At 40.1% G+C, this 22,705-nt stretch overlaps 1 protein-coding gene across 2 annotated transcripts in view; it reads left to right on the top strand.

Moving 5' to 3' along the window:
• The window catches only part of MAN2B2 (mannosidase alpha class 2B member 2), a 35,569-nt gene that overhangs the window by 651 nt on the left and 12,213 nt on the right, over nt 1-22,705 (top strand). The window contains exons 2-10 of one of the 2 annotated variants that reach the window (XM_054065899.1): nt 2,428-2,501; nt 4,167-4,389; nt 5,872-6,018; nt 9,675-9,780; nt 12,132-12,301; nt 13,562-13,677; nt 14,593-14,770; nt 18,148-18,346; nt 21,859-22,049. In XM_054065899.1, coding sequence (XP_053921874.1) covers nt 2,428-2,501; nt 4,167-4,389; nt 5,872-6,018; nt 9,675-9,780; nt 12,132-12,301; nt 13,562-13,677; nt 14,593-14,770; nt 18,148-18,346; nt 21,859-22,049 — 1,404 coding nt within the window. Of the gene's footprint in view, nt 1-2,427; nt 2,502-4,166; nt 4,390-5,871; nt 6,019-9,674; nt 9,781-12,128; nt 12,302-13,561; nt 13,678-14,592; nt 14,771-18,147; nt 18,347-21,858; nt 22,050-22,705 lie in introns of both variants that reach the window. The other variant, XM_009564670.2, reaches the window with a different exon arrangement.

Below are 22,705 nucleotides of genomic sequence, written 5' to 3'. Positions count from 1 at the left end.
AGAAAATAGGTTTAAAATGGGAGTAACATTCTGCAAGCATTCTCAGCTACTTTTAGAAACAAAGCAAAACGCCAACACTTAAGCTTTCCTGGGAACTTCACCTAAATTACACAGACCAAAATGCCTTCTGAGGTAAAAGAACACCCCTTCATTTAGGCAGTGTGTGTATATATATCCCCAAGCCATATGTTTGCTGGATGTGCACCAGCTTTCTTGGAACTGAAAAGGTTTAAGCTGATGATTTGAGGGAAAAAAGAGTATCATAAAGCTGTATTCAAGTAAATCTCCATCCAGCTGTTTACAGGGATACTAACAGCCCCCTGCAAAGCACCTATAGACCTTGATTGCTCTTCGTGACTAGGTATTACCATAAATAAAATTGACCTGCCTAGTGGCTTTCTATGATGGGGTAACCACATCTGTGGGCACAGGAAAACCAAAGGATGTGATCTATCTGGACTTCTGTAAAGCCTTTGACACGGTTGTCCACAACATCCTTTTCTCTAAATTGGAGCAATATGGGCTTGATAGGTGGACTGCTCGGTGGATAAGAAATCGGTGGTCGGTTGTATTCAGAGAGTACAATGGCTGGATATCCAGATGGAGATCAGGGACAAGTGGTGTCCCTCAGAGGTCCATACTGGGACCAGTGCTGTTGAATATCTTCATCAATGATATAGACAGCGAGGTTGAGGGCACCCTCAGCAAGTTTGCAGATGACACCAAGCTGAGTGGTACAGTTGCCACACCAGAAGGACAGGATGTCATCCAGAGGGACCTGGACAAGTCAGAGAAGTGGGCCTGTGCAAACCTCATGAGGTTCAACAAGGCCAAGTGCAAGATCCTACACCTGGGGCGAAGCAATCTGCAGTTTCCATACAGGATGGGGGATGATGTGATTGAGTGCTGTCCTACAGAGAAGGACTTGGGGTGCCGAGTGATGAGAAGCTTGACATGAGCCAGCAATGTGCACTCACAGCCCAGAAGGCCAACTGTATCGTGGGCTGCATCAAAAGAAGCATGGCCAGCAGGTCAAGGGAAGTGATTCTGCCCCTCTATTCCTCTCTTGCGAGACCTCATCTGGAGTACTGTTTCCAGTTCTGGAGTCCTCTACACAAGAAGGATATGGAGCTGTTGGAACAGGTCTAGAGGAGGGCTACAAAGATGGTCCGAGGGCTGAAGCAGCTCCCATAGGAGGTCAGGCTGAGAGAGTTCGGGTTGTTCAGCCTGGAGAAGACTCTGACAAGACCTTATAGCAACCTTCTAGTACCTTAAGGGGGCCTACAAGAAAGCAGGGAGGGACTGTTTACAAAGGCTTGTAGTGATAGGACTAGGGGGAATGGCAATAAATTGGAGAGAGGAGATATGGACTAGACGTAAGGAGGAAATTCTTCACAATGAGGGTGGTGAGGCACTGGCACAGGTTTCCCAGGGAAGTTGTGGCTGCCCCATCCCTGGAAGTGTTCAAGGCCAGGTTGGATGGGGTCTTGGGCAGCCTGATCTAGTGGGATGTCCCTGCTCATGGCAGGGGGGTTGGAACTAGATGATCTTTAAGGTCTCTTCCAACTCAAATCATTATATGATTCTATGACCGTGGCATTCCAGTGTTAGCCTCTTCTTTTTGGAGAAAACTCTAGTCTAACCACATTAATGAGCAAACAAGAGACCTGTTCTCGGAGGATCCATTGATATTAGATTTAATTTTTATAAAATGTAGCAATTTCATGCTGTTCAACTGACTTACACAGCATTTTTCATTCTGGACTTCAAGTATAAACTTTTTATGATAAAAAAATCACCCACTTTGGTATGTAATGCAGCATGCATATTTTTTGTCTTTATAAAATGAGGGGGTTAATGTAAATCACATTTTGAGGGTGTGATGTGTTTCTATGGGTATCTTGAATATCACAACTGGTTAATTTGCACCCAAGTGCCAGGTAGCACAGTATGACTTCATCTTTCAGTTTTCTCAGCGTGAGTCTGTAGATGGACACTCTTTAAGTCCTCTGTGATTGTTTTCTTCAGAGAGATGTCTGGTTTAGCTAGCTTGGAAAACTAGTAATGCTAAATCAACAGACAAACATGAAGGTGGGAGCAGATGCCACCTTCGTCTGATGTCCTTTGCTTTTACACTGTTCGAAATGAGCGAAGAGTTCGATATGATATTGTGTTGTCATTTCAGGATTGTAACATTGCTAAAAGCATGCAATTTACACAAACTACAACTTAAGCAAGGGAGTCAAATTATACTATGGGGTATTGTAAAGAGTCAAAGTTTTAAAAATGGTTTAACCTATTTTGTTTTTTAATATCACAACGATATAATAGGTGCAACTGCACACAAATCTTCTCAGGAGATGATTTGGGCTATATTACCCTGTAACGTTTTTTAATTATGGGTTGAATTTTTTTCTTTTTTACTAGAACATCATGCAGACAGAAGAGTCTACCTTTTTTGGTTCTCAGCACAGGATCTACCTCTTGCTAGCAGCAATGAGGTAAGTGATAAAACCAATTTAAATGGGATCATAAGGTCAATGGCATAAAATGAAATTTAATCTTGCTGCAACTTCAAAACTTTAAAGATGCAGCTGATAACCTGTAATGAACTATTATACCCTGAAATAAAGAACTCACATTCAATTCAAAAGAATCTCCTCAAAAAAAAAAAAAAAAGGGAAAAAAAACCATAAGGATTTATAGTTGTCAGAGATGCAGAACTCAACCTCTCTCTGAGCAATCTAGTTCCAAGAGAACTGGGCTTGTTTAGCCTAGTGAGAAGAAGGCTCTGGGGAGACCTCATAGAAGCCTTCTAGTACTTAAAGGAAGTACTTTATCAGAGAGTGCACAGATTGGATGAGGACTGCTGGTTTTAAGATGAAAGAAGGTAGATTTACATTAGATATTAGGAAGAAATTTTTTTACCATGAGGGTGATGAAGCACTGAAACAGGTTGCCTAGAGAAGTTATGGATGAGCCCTCCCTGGAGGTGTTCAAGGCGAGGCTGGATAAGGCTTTGACCAACCTGGTCCAGTGAGAGGGGTCCCTGCCCACAGTAGGGGGGGTTGGACTAGATGGTCTTTAAGGTCCCTTCCAACCCAATCCTAATGATAACGAGCCCCACAGTTACTGTGAGAATTAATTGATAAGTTTTGCTGCAGCTGTCTGTATATTTAATTATCTTGTCATATAAATGTGTCTTGTATCAGAGACAACATGCAGACAATCTCCAGACATGGATAAATAACCTGAAAGAATAAACACTCTCTTAAAGTTGCAAGAATTTATTGATATGCTTAGTTGTCTTGTAAGATGTAGCTGGTTTAGGTCAGGAGATAACCTGAAGGAAGTCTCCAGACATTGTTGGATAACCTAGAAAAATAAACATTCTTTGAAGACTTAGATTGTTTGTCCAGAACTAGTATATATACCCACTGCCTTTGTAAGTTGGTATGCCTTTTTCAAAACAGCATCCTATTCAGTGCTGAATTGTAAAGTAAAAATATTATTGGTTTTGATTCAAAGACTTTGTCCTTTTCAGTGTTTTACCAGTAAATGTTTTTCACAGTTGCCCACAAGAGCCACTAGGACGTTCCAGGGTATGTGAAGGGGATGGAGAACAAGTGTTACGAAGAGCGGCTGAGAGAGCTGGGGTTGTTTAGCCTGGAGAAGAGGAGGCTGAGGGGAGACCTTATTGCTCTCTACAGCTACCTGAAAGGAGGTTGTGGAGAGGAGGGAGCTGGCCTCTTCTCCCAAGTGACAGGTGATAGACAAGAGGGAACGGCCTCAAGCTCCACCAGGGGAGCTTCAGGCTGGATATCAGGAATAAATTTTTCAAAGAAAGGGTCATGGGGCACTGGCAGAGGCTGCCCAGGGAGGTGGTGGAGTCCCTATCCCTGGACGTTTTTAAAATACGGGTAGATGAGGTGCTCAGGGACATGGTTTAGTGGCAAAAAGTAATGGTTGGACTCGATGATCCAAGAGGTCTTTTCCAACCGGGTGATTCTATGATTCTATGTGACTGCAACTGGCTCTTTCACCAGTTCATTGTAGGGATCTTGACCTGCAAAGCAGCCCGGGGCTAGGACCAAGACCCTCAAAACCTCTCATGTGACGGAACACTGCTGGAACTTGTCGTTTTCCTCCTTTTTCTCCTCCCACAGCAGCTCGGGCTGCCCCCGCCCCGGCACCGCCTCTCGGTCTGCGGCGCTGGAGGCGGTGCCGGGACGCGGAAGAGCCGGAGGGGACCCTTCTGATGGAGACATGCACCGTCTGTTCTTCCTGCTCTCCCTGCTCTCCAGCCTCCTCCCGGGCTCCAGCGGGGAGCTGCGGGCGTTCGTGGTCGCCCACAGCCACATGGACGTCGGCTGGGTTTACACGGTGCAGGTGGGGACCCTGCGGAGCGGGGTTGGCGTGGGGGGAGAGCGGGGGAGCGATCGGGGAAGCACCCGAGGGGAAGATCTGGAGCTCACTGTGTGCTTCCAGGCTTGTGAAACGATCTGGAGCCGAAGCAGGGCTCTGTCTGCCCCTATCCCAGCACCTGCGGAGAACCCCATCAGCATCTCCTGCCCTGGCTCCTCTGCACTGTGCTCCATCACCTGAGATTCCGAGATCCTCACGGTCCTTTGGAGGAGGCGTGGTTAGCTTAGGAGCTGTGCCCATGAGCTTTGGGGTTGCTTGTGCCTGTGTTCTGCAGGAGGCTCCTGCTGGATTTGTTTTTAAAGGAAAACCTTCGATTTGGTTAGCTTAGGAGCTGCGCCCATGAGCTCTGAGGTTTGCACCTAATTTTTGGGTGCATGGATACGTACTGTGGTGTGCGTTCTTAAGCAAGTACCACGAGTAGAAGTAGAAAAGTGTTACGGTTAGTGTTAAAATGTCTCTGCTATAACAGGCAGATAACTGTTAAAAGAAAACACATTGCAGGAAATTCTAGGATGTTGACTCTTGCCTTTAGACATTCTATGTGACTTTGAAAATAAGTAAAGGGTAGAAGTCTGGATCTGGTCAGATGAAGTTGTTCTGGCAAAGATAATGTACGTAAAATATCTTGATGTGTGCAACTTTAAAATTAACATGATACTGTTCATTTGATACCATATAACAGTGTGGTAGGTTATTTGACGGGTACAGCTGTTGTGTTTGCATTTTACTAAAATCCATAGGCCTCATTCTGGAATATAAGTGACTTTAGGAACAACATAGACAGGATGGATGCACAAGTTCTCTGGATGTTTCGATTGTCAACAGTCAAACTCGTTTGAGGAGTCCTTTGCTATTTTGGTTTTACTCTATTTGAAAACATCAAGCAAAATGGAGTTGATTTCCTGATTGAAGCTTCTGGGGCACAGTAGTATAATTTACAGTATATGTATCGCCCTGTCCTACTTGTAGTGCACACCCACAGCACAGGGTCATACTCACTCTGAAGAAACGATTCTGATAATTCAGGCTATCAGGAGAAGAGCAGATATGGAATAATGAAGTGTGCATGTGACTTTTCTAACTATGCAATGTTTCAGTGCAATGTCTCATCATCCATGGCATCGTTGATTTATGGTAAGTGATTAGTGACAGGGTAAGCTATTCCCAGTACACCAAAAGGAAAGCTTGTATTGGTGTCTGCTTATTCTGGAGGAAGCTACACTATGGTCTAGTAAGGTGCTTAGTCAGAGGATGTATTTTGGAGCACAAGGGCCTACAAACTGCATGTAATCAAGGAGAACTTGGTCTTTCTGAGCATACAAAGGATGTATGCAGCAAATGTGAGGATTTTGATCTTTCTTTTCTCGATCTGATCGAGTGTTAAAAGTAGCCAATTTAATATGGGCAAACCAGAGTTTATTGTCTGTATTATTTTTTTCTTTTTAGGAAAGTATGCATGCTTATGCAGCAAATGTCTACACATCTGTTGTAGAAGAGCTAATGAAAGGAAAGCAGCGCAAATTTATTGCTGTGGAGCAGGAATTCTTTCGACTCTGGTGGGACGCAGTAGCCACAGATATGAACAAGCAGCACGTAAGTTGTGCCATAGCCAAACTTCCTGCTAACAAAGAATCCATGCTCTTTTCAGGGGGCTGGGAGGGGCAAAGTACTTTACCATTTGCATTTTAGCTGCGTCTTCTGTAAGCTGCCTCTGATTCTGGCCCTTCTTATGAAAGGACATTAGCTCTAAAGGCAGTTGCAAGAGGTTGGAACCCCAACTATAGCTCAAAGCAGTAGAAGGTAGTAACCTTTGCACTGAAGACTTTGCATTTCACAATTCTTGTTTCATCGGTCGCTTTCTTATCTGAGGGTATGCTAGGGCGAGATGTGGGTGATTCTGAGAGAAGTTGCACCAATTCTGTTAGACATCTGAGGCTTATAGACTGCTGCCTAGCACTGCTCACAAGAATAAACTCTTTTTCTTTCACAGTTAAGTACTGCTCAAAACCCTACCATTTATAAACAAGGAAAATGCAGCAAAGAGATGACTGTAGAAACAGACAAGGACTGTTTCTTGGGTTTGTTTATTTATGAGCTGGAATCCCTTTCAGACAGAAAAGCTTTAGTTCGAGGATTGTTTTTTTCTTAGTAAAGATATTGTGAAATTTCATTTGTCATTTCTTCTTTCCTCTGGCAGGAAACAAACATGCTGAAATCAAAGACTGGGCAAGTAGCCTACCAGCTGTTCATGTGTTCTATTGCAGTGCAAGATGTTTAAGTTTTAGACCCTGAAGTCAGAGAGTGTACAGGTGCAGTTTCCCATAGGCACTCACTCAGAACTCCATAGTCTCTTTTGTTTCCAGGGTCCAGGCAAACAGCAGCATATTGTTTACCATACTTTACATTTCATTTTGTCTAAAGCGTCTTGTAAGAAAGTAACTTTTCTGGGTTTTTGTCCTGGTCCTTTGCTAATTCTGAACTTTCTGTAATGTGTGGTCTTTAAATAACACCTTACAGCCTGTGTGCAGGGGATCTTTGTGTGAGAGGTTCTGCTGCGTGTAGGCGGTTCACTGTTTTTCTGAGGACATTTCGCTCTTACATGCCTGTTGCAGGAGAATTTTCGTGTCTGTTTTCAATTAGAAAACTGTACTGTAAGTCTAGGGTGGGGACATTAAAGAAAAAAGCATAGAAAATACTTCCTGTGGGGACAGAGGAGTATTCTAGCTTTCAAAGCCAAATTGCTCTTATTTCAAGTATGTTATGCTGATCTGACCCAAATATAAACTAAAGGCCTGTGTTTCTAATATCTATTCTTGCTGTTATGTGGACTCCCGAAAAGTAAATCTGTATCACATTTGACCTCAGTAGTGCAAAACTAGGCCATATGATTCAGCTTTTATTTTGGTAGCCTAATTACTGATAATTGCTGCTTTTATGCATTTTCTTCAGTTCTCTAGTTACTTTACATTTACTTCTCTGAAAATTAAAATTATTAAACCCAAATTCCTCTTAAACCTGAGTCAGACATTTAATCTCCAGTAACATTTAAGAGCTCTGATGCTTGCTGATAAGTGACATGTTTTTAACATTGGCAAGTTCCAAATATTTGGCCTTGAAACTGGGTCACTGGTTACTGTCCTGCTTTTTCCACTTGAACTCTAGCATTAATGATTTTCTGTAGTATAAGCTCTCTGGTTTTAATTTTGCTATTTTTTTTTAATTTAGTATTTTACTGGGAATGCAGGTTTTATTTCTAGTTTCTTTTGTAATATCTGCTTTGATTAGAGCAGTAGCATTAAAAACTAGTAGAAGGTACAGCCTGGGTGGTGAACTTGGACTTACAATTCAGACAAGAGAGTTGTGGAAGCTAAATGTGTTGCAGCAGTGTTCAGCCAAACACAGACCTCTTAGTTCTCAGTGCGTGTTATTTCCACAATATTTACTTGCATCCATGATTTCTGTCACTTTAGCTTGGCTTTATGTCTGGGTGCTTTAAGCAGGGGAAAAAAAAGACATGTAACCACTTTTATCTGATTTTAGGGGTGATTTCATGTAAGGATAGTAGTAGCTGTTGCATGGACCACAGAGAGGGTCTACTACTGTAGCAGCCTGTTGCTTGTAGTACTGCTGTGTCTGTTTCCTTGATTCCACCTTCCTTTTGCCCATTTCTAGTCAGCAAAAGGGCTTGTCAGTAGAGATGTTGTCTTCTTTTTTTCCCTAGGGTTGGCTATCATTTAAATTGAATTACTTTTCTTGTGTTTTCAGCCTCTCAGTGGTTCCTCAAAACTTAGATTAAAAATAACATTTCCATGACCCAGAGTTTGGATCAGAGGTATTTTTTTTGGACATCTATCTGAATGGGGAATAATAGCCACAGATGCTTTTCATGTAGGTCAGGACCAGTTCTGTGCTGACACCAGATATCAGTTATCTGGTCTCCCAGCATGCTAATCAGTCACCACAGTCGGCTGGAACTAATTTATGAATGCTGAGCCCTGAGGCGTTTTCACAACATTGTGAAAGAGAGAAATGATTATAATCAAAATTGACAATCTGGCATAGTATCTGAGCAGACACAGAGGCATTCACTGAAGGTTCCTGGGGAAATAAACATAATAGCCCTGCAATTGGCATCGTACATGACAGATTAAAAAAAGGAGAGAGGATAGAAATTAAAATATATATTTATACAAACTTTCTTTGTTGGAAGTTTGAGATATCTTGGATGTTCTAGGTCATGAACTAGCTATAATAAAAACAGAAGACTCTGTAGCACTTCTAGAAAGGGGACACAGACTATTACTTCCTTCCTCCAGACACTGCCCATCCCTTCATCCAGCGCACTTACTGAAAGCTGTACTTGTCAGCATGCTTGTTGTTTCTAGTGACTGAAATAAAAAATAAAACAACTAGAAAATTGTAATACATTGATAGTTTTGAAAATAGGAGAAAGAGATCAGAAATGAAGGATAGCAGTGGGTTTATCAGGCAGGCAAACCTGATACATGTGAAATAACTATTTCTTAATAAAGCATTCTGTCTCTCACAAGTTGAGCAACCTGTCCATCCTCTGGAGGCAAGGTAGATGCGTGCAGAGTAGAAGGGGGATGTTTGTGGGCACGGTGTGATGGCACACACTGTCTTCCTCCTGATTCCCACAGATCTTGGTATCCTAACTGTTACAGAGGTGTCCTTTACTAAAGGAAAGCCCCGGTGCCTGGCCATTGCTGTTTGTATGGGACTTCGTATTGCTCTCTCCTCCAGCCTCTTGGTGTCTCTACTAAGCCAAGACAGATGTGGCAGAAGAAGGGCTTTGGAATAAGCACTAGTGTCTTCTGTTTCAATCCTCCAGCTCTGGTTGCCTTGAGGCAGGATCCAAGGTTGCTGCTGTGCAGTGTATAAGGACAAGTCTGGTGTTTAGATGGTGTGAAGGCACAGTGACAGCCCTGCTGAGGAACACCAGAAGGTCAGGGTCTACCTGGCAGTGCATCCTTCATGCTTTCTACCTGGTTTCAGTGTAAACTGGGTAAATCAAAACATTGTGCACCACATTAGCGCATGCTTTTTTCTCCTTCTTCGCCTTTTGATAGCACTCAGTACAGACAGACTTTTACCCCTCTTTTGTCCTGGATTCCTTCTTAACAACTGTCATGTGTAGGTAATATACTATGATCTGAAATGATTTTGCAGCCTTTTTGAGTGAGACTGAAATGGTGCTTATGTTCTGTGTCTTAATTTCAATATCATAGGTCCATCAGTTGCTTCAGGAAGGACGATTGGAATTTGTCATTGGAGGGCAAGTGATGCATGATGAAGCTGTGACACTAATTGATGATCAAATTTTACAGTTGACGGGTATGCATATTTGCATTTAACTTGTTTTTTATTGTTATGACCTTGGTGGTTTTGTTTGTTTTTCATTTCTCCACCCCAAGAATGCTATTATTTTCTTAATCTTTAAGAACTGATTAAAGCATCTCTTATTTTTTACTTGCTAGTAGATTATAGGTATAAAAATCTATGCTTTAAAAAACCCAAACACAACCATTCTGCAGTAAGCAGAAGGGTTACTGAAAGCTTGCTTGCAGTTTAATCAGACAGTTATAAACTCCTTTGGAGCAGAGGCCTTTTATTATGTGTGTGTGTTTGAGAGTTCAAGCTCCTGGGAAGATAGTGATGGTGAAATAGAGTATGAAGTGCTCTGGGAGAAAATACCTGGTAGCAAATCAGAGCACGGGGAGGTCGTATAGTTACACAAGGTCTTCTGCACAATGTGGGCCATAGAATGTCACTGAGGTCGTCTGTACTTAGTTGAAAAACTTGTTTGGTGAAGAAACCGTGTTTGTAATCATTATCAGCAGCCTCTATTAGAAATAGGTGCATATTTCCAAGAGACAGACTGTTTCTACTTCAATCTTCTACCTTCTGCATCCTGCCATTTGTATGTTACACCTGTCCATCTGATGGTTTAAAGAGTCTTTTAGTATTTCGTTTTGTCTCTTGTCTGGTTAATGAAAAAAGAAACAGGATAAATCGTGCCACCACTGTGATACAGATGCCTATAATATGCCATAAGGGAATGGCGTGTTTTTTTGGAGTTGGAGGGGGTGAATTAGCACCAGCTGTCTGTCGTGGCTGAGATAAACCCTGCCCATTTCAGGGCTGCACTCTGGTTATCTTTGTACGTGGAGAGTAAAGGGTCAGAAAACACTTTTATCATATGCTGAATCTGACTGCACAGCACCACTGGCCTTGTTCCTTGTTTGGCAGTGTTTATCAGGAGCATAGGGATAGCAGATGCTTTTGCATCTCAGTGAGTTACCACATCACACTCTGGCCAAGAGGGGGTGAATGTTATTTTTTTTCTTCTCATCTGCCTCCTGTGTTTAAAGGTTGTCATATGGGCTTAGTACACTGAACCCTAGACTTCTTCGAAGGAAAGGCTAATATTGACTGAAGAGTTCTCTTGTTAAATGCAAATATAGCTTTTTCTTTCATTAGCATTAGCTGCAAAACCCATTATTTCTAACTTAATAATTCATTCTGTGTATAAATGTAATTTTTATAAAAAAGAAAATTCAAGTTTGGAAATCTGTTCAGCAGGAACAAAAATATTAATGTATTTTTAAATCCCCATTTATTTTTCCTGAAAGCAGCCTGCTCAGTTTAGGTATGTATCCTTGCAGTCTGTGTGGAATTCATCTTGAGAAGACAATGCCAGTGCAGACATTTGGGGTCTACATTTAGTGTCTTCTCCTCTCTGTCCAGGAGCCAGCTGTGTTTTGGAAGAGCCTGGCAAAATCTGCTGAAAATGTGCTTCAGTCAGAGGAGTAAAATAAACACATTGTTTGTGAATATTTGCACTAGAGAAGACGTTGACTATGGGAAAGATGGAGAGGGAAAGCCGTGAAACCTCAGTTACTCAAACATGATGTTAAAATCTGGAATGAAGTTAGTCCAAAAAGGGGAAGATATGGTTGTATATTCAGATAGTTCTGAGCACAATTCCAGAATTATGAAATAAAGAGTTGTGTTTTTTCTTTTTTCTTTTTTAATTAATGAGAAACCTACTGCAATATACCAGAGTTCCAAATAAACTCTACTGCTTAGCTGGTTGTTTTACGTATATTTAAATGGTTCATTTTTCTTGTCTTTCTGTTTTGAAGGTTACTTTTTTTTTTTGACACTCATTTCAATACAAAATTAACAACGTTGGTTTTAAACAGCGTCCTGCATCAAATTTGCTATGAACCTTTGCCTTTTTCTTTTTTTACAATTGGGTATCATGTTCATATTAGTTTAGTTTCCTGGATGGTGTCCCTGTCCTTTTGTCACTGATATGAGACTGAAATTTTCTGAGAATGGGTGGTACATTTTGAGCAAATGCAAACTAACACCCCAGCTTGTTGTTTTCATACAGACTCCAACCTGGCTATTAGCTTTAACTTGATCTATATCTAAGTCCTTTTTCCCAGCCCTGTTTGTAGTTGTATTTCCTTTTTGTTATTCATCTTTTATGATGTTAAGTTATACTTGGCATAGCAAAATAAATATTGTCAGTGTGAAACTTTATGCTGTGAATCATTAAATTCCTAAAACTTTAAATGCTTTGGAAGACAGCAACACAGAGCTATCCTTTAAGTGCTTACCTATAATGCTGTATGCCTATTAAATTTATAAAATAAACAAATTTTGCTTTACAGAAGGCCATGGATTTTTGTATGAAACTTTTGGGATTAGGCCTCAGTTTTCCTGGCACGTTGATCCTTTTGGAGCTTCCGCCACAACACCAACTCTTTTTGCTCTGGCCAGTTTTAATGCTCACCTTATTTCTCGGATTGACTATGATCTGAAGTATGACATGCAGAAAAACAAGGTAAAATACCCTTAGGAGAGGAACCTATTACCAGCCTCTACTTACAGGAATCTAAACCATGACATTAAGATAAGCATCTCTCTGATCTGTGCAAGAAAATGTAGGTATTTCTTCTCTAAAAGTGACATGCTAATTGCATGTGGTAATGGTGAAATATATCGAATCTGAGTTATATGGTCAAGTATTGTCTTCTTGACTTCTGGTTAAAGTATGATCTAGCCTGAAGAAGACACAAAATGTGGGCATTTGGGTAAGGTGTTAAGTTGACATTAAATTGGGATTGTTAGAACTGGAGGCATCTAGAATGAGTTTCGGCTTCTCCTGAGAAAATCCTAGATGTGCTGAGTTTTATGTAGACTGTTTTAAAGTGTGCATGCTTGGGTATGGTTGTTGTCATGCTTGAAACATTTATTTCTGTCCGTAGAAGTAACAATGCTAGGTCAACTAGGGTGGCAGCTAATAATTTTTTGGCCAAATTCAGGTTTTGTTTCATATGCTGTCTCCTCTCACACAGTGTCCCATACACAGTAAATTTTTTTCTTTTCATATCACAATGTTGGATCCCGATCTGTCATCAGTTTTACACACTACATTATGTGAAATCAAGGGGCTTTCACTAGTATAAGATAGGCATTAGGCAGTTTTTATGAATCTTGAGTCACAACTGTCTCTGAAGAACACAACAGATTTCCTGTTGAATTTGGTGAAGTCAGGACCTACGGCATTACATTTCTAGTGAACTGTACTTCCTTTCTGCTAGAATGAGCAGGAAGCTAAAAAAAAAGAGCTTAAAAGCTCTTTTATGAGCTTTTGACAATCTTTTACCGTGTAATTTTTTTTCTGGCACTTGACAGTCTAGAGGCTTCCAAAACGGTAAAAATTCTGTTTCAGTTGATTAAACATTGATTCTTACTGACTACAGTGCAATTCAGACTACATCTGGGTGTTTCCTAGCTTCAAAAAGGTGTTTAGCGTCCACTGAAACAAGTGATGTGTAAGCTAGGCTTACATCAGTATTTTAGCCATAGGCTGGCAGTGTGCTGCCTCCTGTCCTCCTGCATCTATTTGAATATTAAGAAGTAATACTTCATCCTCCTATATATACTGTGACCTTGCTATGGATGCCGTTGGCTGGTCTTAAGTAAAAGCTATTACAGATGGTGAAACAAGATAGTCACTCTGAAGTCTTAAGTTGTTAGTGATGTTATTTCTGCGTTTGTCATCAAGCGTGGCAGTTATTTACCTTTTCTTGTTTTCCAGAAGCTTCAGTTTGTATGGCAAGGCTCTCCTTCCTTTTCTGAAAAGCAGGAGATCTTCACCCATGTTATGGATCAATACAGCTACTGTACCCCATCACAATTACCTTTCTCAAACAGGTCTGAAGATTCCCTAAATAGACAGAAATATTGATCACTTCTGAGAGTTTGTATTGTTCGAGTTGTAAGCGTTTTCCTTGACTGTTTTCTTTCAACAGTATTGTCCTGCTTTCTCCTGACCTGCAGTAGGTCAAGGAGGTGTCTGGGCTCTACTGAGTCAGAATTATTAAGCATCCCCAGCTCCCCACCAGTTTGCTCAACTCCTAACAATCAAATGCTCAATACTGACACTTACTACTGACAGGTATTAAAAATACTTCAAAATATTGTCAGACTAGTGTCAGAATTAGTGTTTTCTAGGAGGCTCAGAATGCATGTGGGAACACAGATCGGTTGCTGTAAACAGAAAATGTAAACAGAAAAGGACTAGGTTTTGTTTCTCTACCTGAAAGTTAAGATTTAAAATCTCCAGGAAGCTCAGTTTGAACTTGGCTATTCCTAATTGATTTTCTATAGGATATTTTCAGATTTATATTGGGCTGAGACTGTGTATATTATCTGTGTATAAATTAAAGGAGCTATCAGTTCCGTTTACTTAGTGAAAAAAAAATCCGAGAGCTTTTGAAAACTTTATTTTGCTCACTGGCTGATGCAGTAAAATGCTTTTTATAAGTGAATTCTGCTTGGGGGAATGTCCTCATTGTTACAAAGCTTGCTGATTTGTCCTTATGATTTCTTTGTTCTGTGCCAGAAAACAGCAGGGACTCGGAAAGTTGTGCAGTGCAAAATGAAAAATGGACAACCTTCTGCTTGCCTTCACTCCCAAATAAACACTGAAACCTAAATACTAGCAATGACTATAAACTGATTTTCTTTGCAAATTATTCTCTCTGTGTCTGTATTTTAACCCATCACCTTTTAAAGTGGTTTTCCTGAATAAATCCTGTTTGAAGCCTATTGCTTTCTCCTATTTAGATCAGGATTTTACTGGAATGGAATTGCAGTTTTCCCAGATCCACCCAAAGATGGCGTTTATCCAAACATGAGTATCCCTGTTACAGATGCTAACATCCATCTGTATGCACAAACTATGGTGGAAAATATTAAGGAGAGAGCAGCCTGGTTCCAAACAAGTGATGTTTTGTGGCCATGGGTAAGTAAATGATCAGCATTTGCTTTACATGTGGCAAGTATGTAGATGGACAGTAGGTAGTTGCTACAGTATGTACTGCAAAAATAAAGGTACAAACTATGTGTCAATAAAATGTTCTTCTAGTATGTGAGGTCCAAATATCTGTTAGTAATAGGTTTTAAAAACTAAGACTTCCTTGTGCAGTCTGCCAGCTGTCTACAGAGTCTTCCACCCCACTTAAAGTAGAAACAAATGTGACAAAATTGTAAAGGCAACCTCTTGTTAAACTAAATGTTGCAATATTGCTCCCTTTTTTCTCTACTTCTTTTGTCTATTTAAATGTTTTTTTACATAACTGCTTAGTGCAACGTAACTATGTAAATGAAACTGATAGCATTACAAGAAGATATATTGCTCATTGGGTAGATAAGGTCTTCTCTACCTGATGTGTAATCACTTTCTTTGTATTTTAGGTAGAAACATAAGCATACTTTGACTAGGTCATTCAGACACTTTTTTTCAGAGCTATGCTGTGTTAATTACATCCTGCACGTACAGATAGCATTAATATGCTCGTGCTGTTATTAAGTCCTTAGCAAATAATAACTTTGCCTAAGTGAAATGTACAGTCTGGTTTTTAATTTTGATGGATGTTGTAGGTCTTGTAATTACAATATGAAAGGATGATGTATGTTTTTAAGGTGGCTATTTCACCACGATTTCTGTTGTTGCAAAGAGAACAAACATTTTCTGACTGATGCAGCTTTGAGTCACCAATTTGTTTTGTTCCTGTGTTTGTGACACTGTTGCTTATATTTTTAGTGGTTTTTTTTAGAGGCTGACAGGAGAAAGGGGATATAATACTCTGTAGTAGTGCTATAGTGAAAGTTATGCTGGAATAGGGTAGAGGGTGTTTTGAATAATATGAATAAATTCCAAACATCTAGATTCAAACCTGCAGTTTTGCAGTAATTTAAGAAAACTTCAGTCCCTGATGTCTAGATTTGTGTGCTTGTCTTAATGAGCTTTAGACAAAGTCATGAAAGTTTGTTATTCATTCACAGTGCTATGTAAACAAGTAGAGAGAAATAGATATACAGATACCACTATAGCTAAGCTTACTATTTCTTTGTAATTACTTATAGTTTGGAACACTTGGTTTTTGGTTTTTTTTTGAATCCTTCAGTTAAAGAATTAGGAAGTACACACCTTACCATTTGAAGTTAGACCTCACATCTAGACTTTTGGCAGTTTTGTGATGGGTTATGTGGACAAACAAGTGTTTGTTCATGATCTGAAGCACCTAGTTGCGCAAGAGGAGGCATTGGGCTGGTAGGCGCTGTAGAAGTTCAAGTCTGCCTCTCCAGAGGCCATAGCAGCAGATGTAGGAGGGGGTATAGAATTGCCTTAAAGGCTGGAAGTGATCCTTGAGATGTTTTTTGGCCTGTGTGATGTAACTAACTGTACAGTAATATATAGCATTGCTGTGCAAAGTTTGCTTCAGATAGTGAGTGGATGTGATGACTAACTGCAGCAGGTTCTCCTGCACATCCATGTTATACAGAGCTACAGTGCTCCTGAGCTGCCATGTTCTGTGTCAGTATAAGTGGAGTCTACCAGCCCACCACATCCCCTTCTGTAGTGCAAACTGTCTGCTTTTTACAAGGAAGTCTTGGTTCATGAGTTGAAAGTAGTGGTCTATAACTATGTAGTAGTTTTAACTGGTAAACATATTACTTTTCCCACACAAATTTAACTGGATTCAACATTAGGAGGTCTGATTTTTACTGACTGCTGTACTTTTTGGTATTTGATATGTTTTAGTAGCACATTCCGGTTTGAAGTTGTTTTCTGGTTTCTGATGTATGCATACAGACAATCTTAGAAAAAAGGTCTCCTCTGAGTTCAGCTGAACTCGCCAGGTTCAACTGATTTGTGAGTTGCATGGGTTCAGCTCATCAGGCTAAACTCCTTGAGCTCATCAAGTAAAGGCTGGGGTGGAAATTGGGATTGCAGAGAAAATACAGCCTCCTTGGCCGTTTCTTCAAGCATCTGCTAAGCTTTGAAGGCAAATTGCTGAGAGCATCTTTATTTTGAAAATGAGATCAGGATTGATTTCTGCAATGTTTTCTATCTCAAGCACAGAGACACGAGGATGCATTAAGCTGGCGGCAGTGTTGGAAGGCCTGAGTTAGCCGTTTTTATGTGGACAGGGTTTCTTAGCACGTTTATTGTGCTTCAGATCGGTGCTTATACTGTAATACTGATACTGTTAGAATACGCATGGTGCCATGGCTGTTGTAATTGAACAAAGCATGATTACTTATGTCTGTACGTGAAAGTAGTCTTTATTGAGGTGACTTCAACAGAAGGCAGAAGTGAAGCATGCTCCAAAAAGAGGCTTTAATACACAGTGTATCACAGAATCACAGAATCACAGAATCACAAGGTTTGAAAGGACCCATTGGATCATCGAGTCCAACCATTCCTAACACTCCCCAAACCATGTCCCTAAGCACTTCATCCACCCGTTCCTTAAACACCTCCAGGGAAGGCGACTCGACCACCTCCCTGGGCAGCCTGTTCCAGTACCCAATGACTCTTACTGTGAAGAATTTTTTTCTGATATCCAACCTGAACCTCCCCTGGCGGAGCTTCAGGTCATTCCCTCTTGTCCTGTCCCCTGTCACTGGGGAGAAGAGCCCAGCTCCCTCCTCTCCACAACCTCCTTTCAGGTAGTTGTAGAGAGTAATAAGGTCTCCCCTCAGCCTCCTCTTCTCCAGGCTAAACAACCCCAGCTCTCTCAGCCGCTCCTTGTAAGACTTGTTCTCCAGCCCCCTCACCAGCTTTGTTGCTCTTCTCTGGACACGCTCCAGACACGCTCATTACCTCTCTTAACTGTTTGGATTAGCATCAGAAGTAAGATAGTCTGCTGTCATGATGGGGTGTCAGCAATACTGTAGGACATTTGTACTACAAGGATCTCTGTCCAGATTGTTTTGCTTCAGATCATGTCCTTAGCACTGTCCAAAGCTGTAAGCATGCTTAAAAAGAATAACTTCAGTATTTTTTGCTTAGTGGGAGAAATACAGTGTGAAGAGAAACAAAGGTTGTCTTTCCAGGCATGTATGCATGCGTTTTTTTTTCCAATCACTACCACAAAATTTCATGCTCACAATATGGTGTGTCAATGCACTTCCCCTGTCTGTAGTGGTGATTGGTTATCAGCTGATCTGTGTGAGTAACCCTATACCTATTCTTGACGTTTTGTAACAAATAACTTTTATATGGGCAGTCAAGATCAAAAGAAATAACACTTTGACAGACTAATGTTAAAAAAGATCCTTCTAAATTTCATGACCCAAAGTCATTTGACTGTTCCATTTTTTGAATTTCAGGGCTGTGACAAGCAATTCTTTAATGCATCTGTTCAATACTCCAACATGGACCTGTTGTTGGATTATATTAACAAGCATTCTGAAGAGTTTGGAGTGACTGTCCAGTATGCCACTGTTAGTGATTACTTCCACGCAGTTTATAGCAGAAATTTTACGTGGGAAATTCGAGACCCTCAAGACTTTCTTCCGTATTCTACAGGTAATTAAGTTCACAACTGCATAATGTCTGCCTCAAATGTATGCGTTTAAAATTTTAATAAAAGGAAATTGAGATAATGGGAAATAAAGTAAGAGAATAGACACCATCTGCTTGTAAGGTTTATTTACACTATCAAGTGTCATCAAATAGACAAGTTGATCCCAACTTAGTGGTGTAACAAGTATGGTAGGGCAGTGATTGGAATATTTCTTTGGAACTGTTGGAAGCAGTGGGTAGAGGAAGAGACCCTGAAAGAAAGAGTCTAGAAATAGGAAAACTTGGCAAGAAATCTAGCTTGAGGTTTTTGGTTTGCTGTCTTTGAATTACAATAGGGTGTAAAAGAAGGCTAAATACAAGGTAAGTTACCGTGTGCAATATCATCCAAATTTTTTTAATGACCTGAATAGATACTGTGCTAATCAGGTTCTGTTACAGTGAAAATAACGAGCCATGAGATAACCCTGTCAGCCTAGGGCATCTAGCTGAAATTCAGTGAACTATTTCAGTGGATGGAAAAAAGGCTGCAAAGTATATAACACAAAGTATATAACAGACTACTGTCTGTTAGCAGACAGTAGTCACAGCAAAAGTGCTTCACAGAGATGTATTAGCACAAGTAATACAAGGAGTCTCTCATGACTTTGAAGGTGTCCTGTCTAAACTATGTAAAGCTGTGTTCCTAGGACTCATTCTGCTTGAAATGTAGATTTTTACTATTTGTTTCATGTTTAGACATTTAATGTGAAATCATTGATTTCTCTTGCCTCCCACACATTAGCGTGCACGAGTAACCTGTAGTCTCCTAGGTATTCTGCAGTATCAGATATGCATGTTACACCTCTCCTCTTCCCCCAAAATGAGCTGTAGTAAGGACACATTGCTCACGGATCCAGGGAACATAACGGAAACTGATAAACTGCAAAATACCTAGAAGCCGGTGAATGCATGCCCAAATAGAACCATGTCCCATTATTACTGTTTAAACAAACTGGGTTATGGAATAGTCTGTGACTGTCCGAAGGAGAAGCAAAGCAAATAACCAAGGGTCCAAGACAATCTGAAAGTTCTTGGGTTACTTCTTTGTTGGAATAGAAGTGGTCAAGGTGAAAGGGTTGGTGCTAAGGATTTGATGTCCACGCTCTGTAATTCTAGGAAAATTGGATATAATCTGGTCATATGGACAGAATGCACTTCAGTGCTTGTTACATTCCATGCTTGTTATATACTAGCAGGAATCCAGTTTGTGGACTCCAAAACTAATCATTTATATAAAGCAAAGCATGCTACGTAAGAATGACTGGTAGATTGACTTCCAAAGCATGTTCCTTGTCCAAATAAAACACTAGTGTAGATGAAACCCTAGAGTCTCTTGTAGCTCTAGGAGAAAGTCTTGTCTTTTTCATTAAAGAAAATAGATTTGTTTGGGTGTGGGCAGGTTTCATAACTGAAGTCTCAAAAAGTTAAACTACTGCCTGGATTGCTGAAATATCATAGTATGATGTGACAAATTCATTGGAGCTGCTTATTGCTTGCTTGCTTCTTACTTGCTGCAATACCTCAGCTTTTCAAGCAGATGTGAAAAGTGTTGGGAAGATATGAAAGAAATCATGCCATGCCCAATGTCCCTTTGTACTTTTCCCCAGTGAATTGACCTTTTTAGGCCTCATCAAAGTATTCAGAGAGACACAGCCAGCTTCTTAGATTCTAAACTCATTAATTTGTTTCATTTCCTGCACTATCATGAAAAATCACTGTTATCATTAAAATACCTTTATATCTGTACTTGCAGCTACCACTACTTCATCACAGTAACAGGTATAAGCTGGAGAGGGGCAGATTTAGACTAGTCATAAGGAAGATTTTCTTCAATATGAGAGTGGTGAAGCACTGGAACAGGTTACCAAGGGAAGCTGTGGCTGCCCCATCCCTGGAGGTGTTCAAGGCCAGGTTGGATGGGGCCTTGGGCAGCCTGATCTAGTGGGAGGTGTCCCTCCCCATGGCAGGGGTGTTGGAACTGAGTGATCTTTAAGGTCCCTTCCAACCCTAACTATTCCATGATTCTGTGATTTTATGATCACATTTCTTTGGCACTGTGGATGTGTATCTCAGACTATTACAGTCCATGTTTAACTTATGCATATGATATTCTGTAAAGTGTATGTTAACTTTTAAAATAATAAAAATACCTGTTGCTTCCTGTGAATCATTGCTTGGACTGATCCCTTCCTCACTTAGCTACCTCTAGGGATCATGTCATATCTAACAGCTTGCTGATAAATGCACTGTCAATTTTAAGTGCTAATATCCTTTTACGTCTGGGCTCTTACCTGGATCTTTTGGCGTTATTTACAGTCAGTAGTCGATTGCCATTAGCTTGCGTAATAGCAGCACCTTCAATGTTCCAGGTGAGTGCCCACACATAGATGCAATTTATTCCCCAAACAGCTTACTGTGCCTTGTAATTGCCGTGTAGTGCGCTTTCTCCCACATACTATTTTGCTTCTTGATGATTAATCTTCTCTCATTATTTCTATGCCATTTTATTGTGAGTCACTCATTGGGCTCAGTGTCACTTCTGGCATACGCCTTGGAAACTCAAGTTTTAAGCTCTACATTCATTGAACTGCGCTAGTATGCATACATGACTTCTGCTTGTAACCTTGAAAACTGAATTAGAATTATTTCCATTTGAACTTATAGCATTTTTCAGACCAAAAAGAATCTGTCCTGGAGTTTTGATTAAAAGATCCTACTTTCTAATTGCCTTTGACTCTAGGCTGACAGCAGATTGTTATGGTTGCATATATGCACTTTGTAAAGCACTTTCTGCAGCTTCTGTCTAGTAAAACTATTTATCAGTGGTATATTTTTTTTAAAAAATTTCCCTCAAAACAAAAAGTGCTAAGTAGAGATGTGGACATTTTAAAAACAAATATTTGTTTTCCTAGTTTACTCTGTGGGATGCTGGAACATACTAGCACAAATCAGTGGAAAGTATTTCAACAGGTAACCACTTGAGGGCATCTTTTGATGCAGTTTGAAGTACTGCAAGTAGTTTGGAGTCGTGTTATTACGTCACTGTTTCCACTCCATTTTGAGGAATTTAAGATAAATGTCTTTGACTAAAAGAGGGGAATGTAGAGAGGTTGTATCAAGCAGTAACCAAGCATTACAATTCACTCTCTTTGTTCATGAGTAATAAAATATGCTGCACTGAAAATTCCAAAGTTGTGCAGATCCACAAAGAACTTTCTTCTGCGAGTACTTTAACACAGCCAATAACAGCTTTGTCTCGGTGCTCAGTTTCTAGGCCTGTCAAAAAGATTGTAGTTTCCTGAAGTGCATGTTTATGGCTGTGTGTCTTTGTAGGGCCTATTCCAATTGATGGTTGATGTGTAAACTCACAGCAGGTTTCATGTAAGAAGCTGTACAGTCATAGTCTAATGAATAACAAAGAAGCGATAACTGAAACGGTGTTTTGACACGCATTGCATCTGTTCAACTCCTAACAGAGCCATTTCAAGCATGGACTGGCTTTTATACTTCTCGGAGCACATTAAAAGGAATCGCAAGGAAAGCAAGTTCACTGCTTTATGCTGGAGAGTCCTTTTTCACACAGTATGTCCAGAAACACCCAACAACTTCTGTTTGCAAATGTGAAGCCTTAAAGCAACTTCAGAGCCTTAGATGGGCAGTTTCAGAGGTAAAGACTGAATTATTTTTTTATTTGAATGAAAATGTTTATTGCCCAAAGCCAAAGCTTTGCTTAAGCATTTCAGCTGGAGTGTCTTGAGGTTGCTTTTATGGTTTTAGAATTTACTTTCCCCTTCAGGAAGTTGTAAATGAAGATAAAGCAATTTTTCAAAAAACTGTCTTGAAACATGACTTCAGCCCCTTAGCTGTGCGTTTAATTCATGGTTACTGACAAATGTTTTCTCTAGCTGATAAAAGAGCACGTGGTTTCAAACTTTCCGTATGCAATTACTTTTCTTAATGTTAGTCCAACCGTTTACAAAATAGTTTTTAAAAACAAAATAAATGAACTAAACTAACTGAAAACTACTGATAATCTCTACTTCTGCACATTAAAAGAATAAGGACAGATTTGTTTCTTTAGAGCTCAGCACCGAAGTGATCAGCCTTATGCCATTAACAAGCCTTGGTGCTTTTGCTGGTAATAAATATTTTGTCAGCTAAGTTATTGACTGGATCTTAGTAGGAATTGAAAGACTTGTCTTGTTATGGTATTTTTGCTGCATTTTTTTTTTTTTGGTAACTTGTATCTTTTTTTTCCTTCTAAGTATGTAACATATTGTTTTCTAAATACTAAATGGTCTGACAAAAACAAAAGAAGCAAGG

Source organism: Cuculus canorus, chromosome 4 (assembly GCF_017976375.1).
Source record: "Cuculus canorus isolate bCucCan1 chromosome 4, bCucCan1.pri, whole genome shotgun sequence".
Classification (NCBI taxonomy): Eukaryota; Metazoa; Chordata; class Aves; order Cuculiformes; family Cuculidae; genus Cuculus; species Cuculus canorus.
The sequence above is the reverse complement of the archived record's forward strand: the minus strand, read 5'-3'. Positions and strand labels throughout refer to the sequence as shown.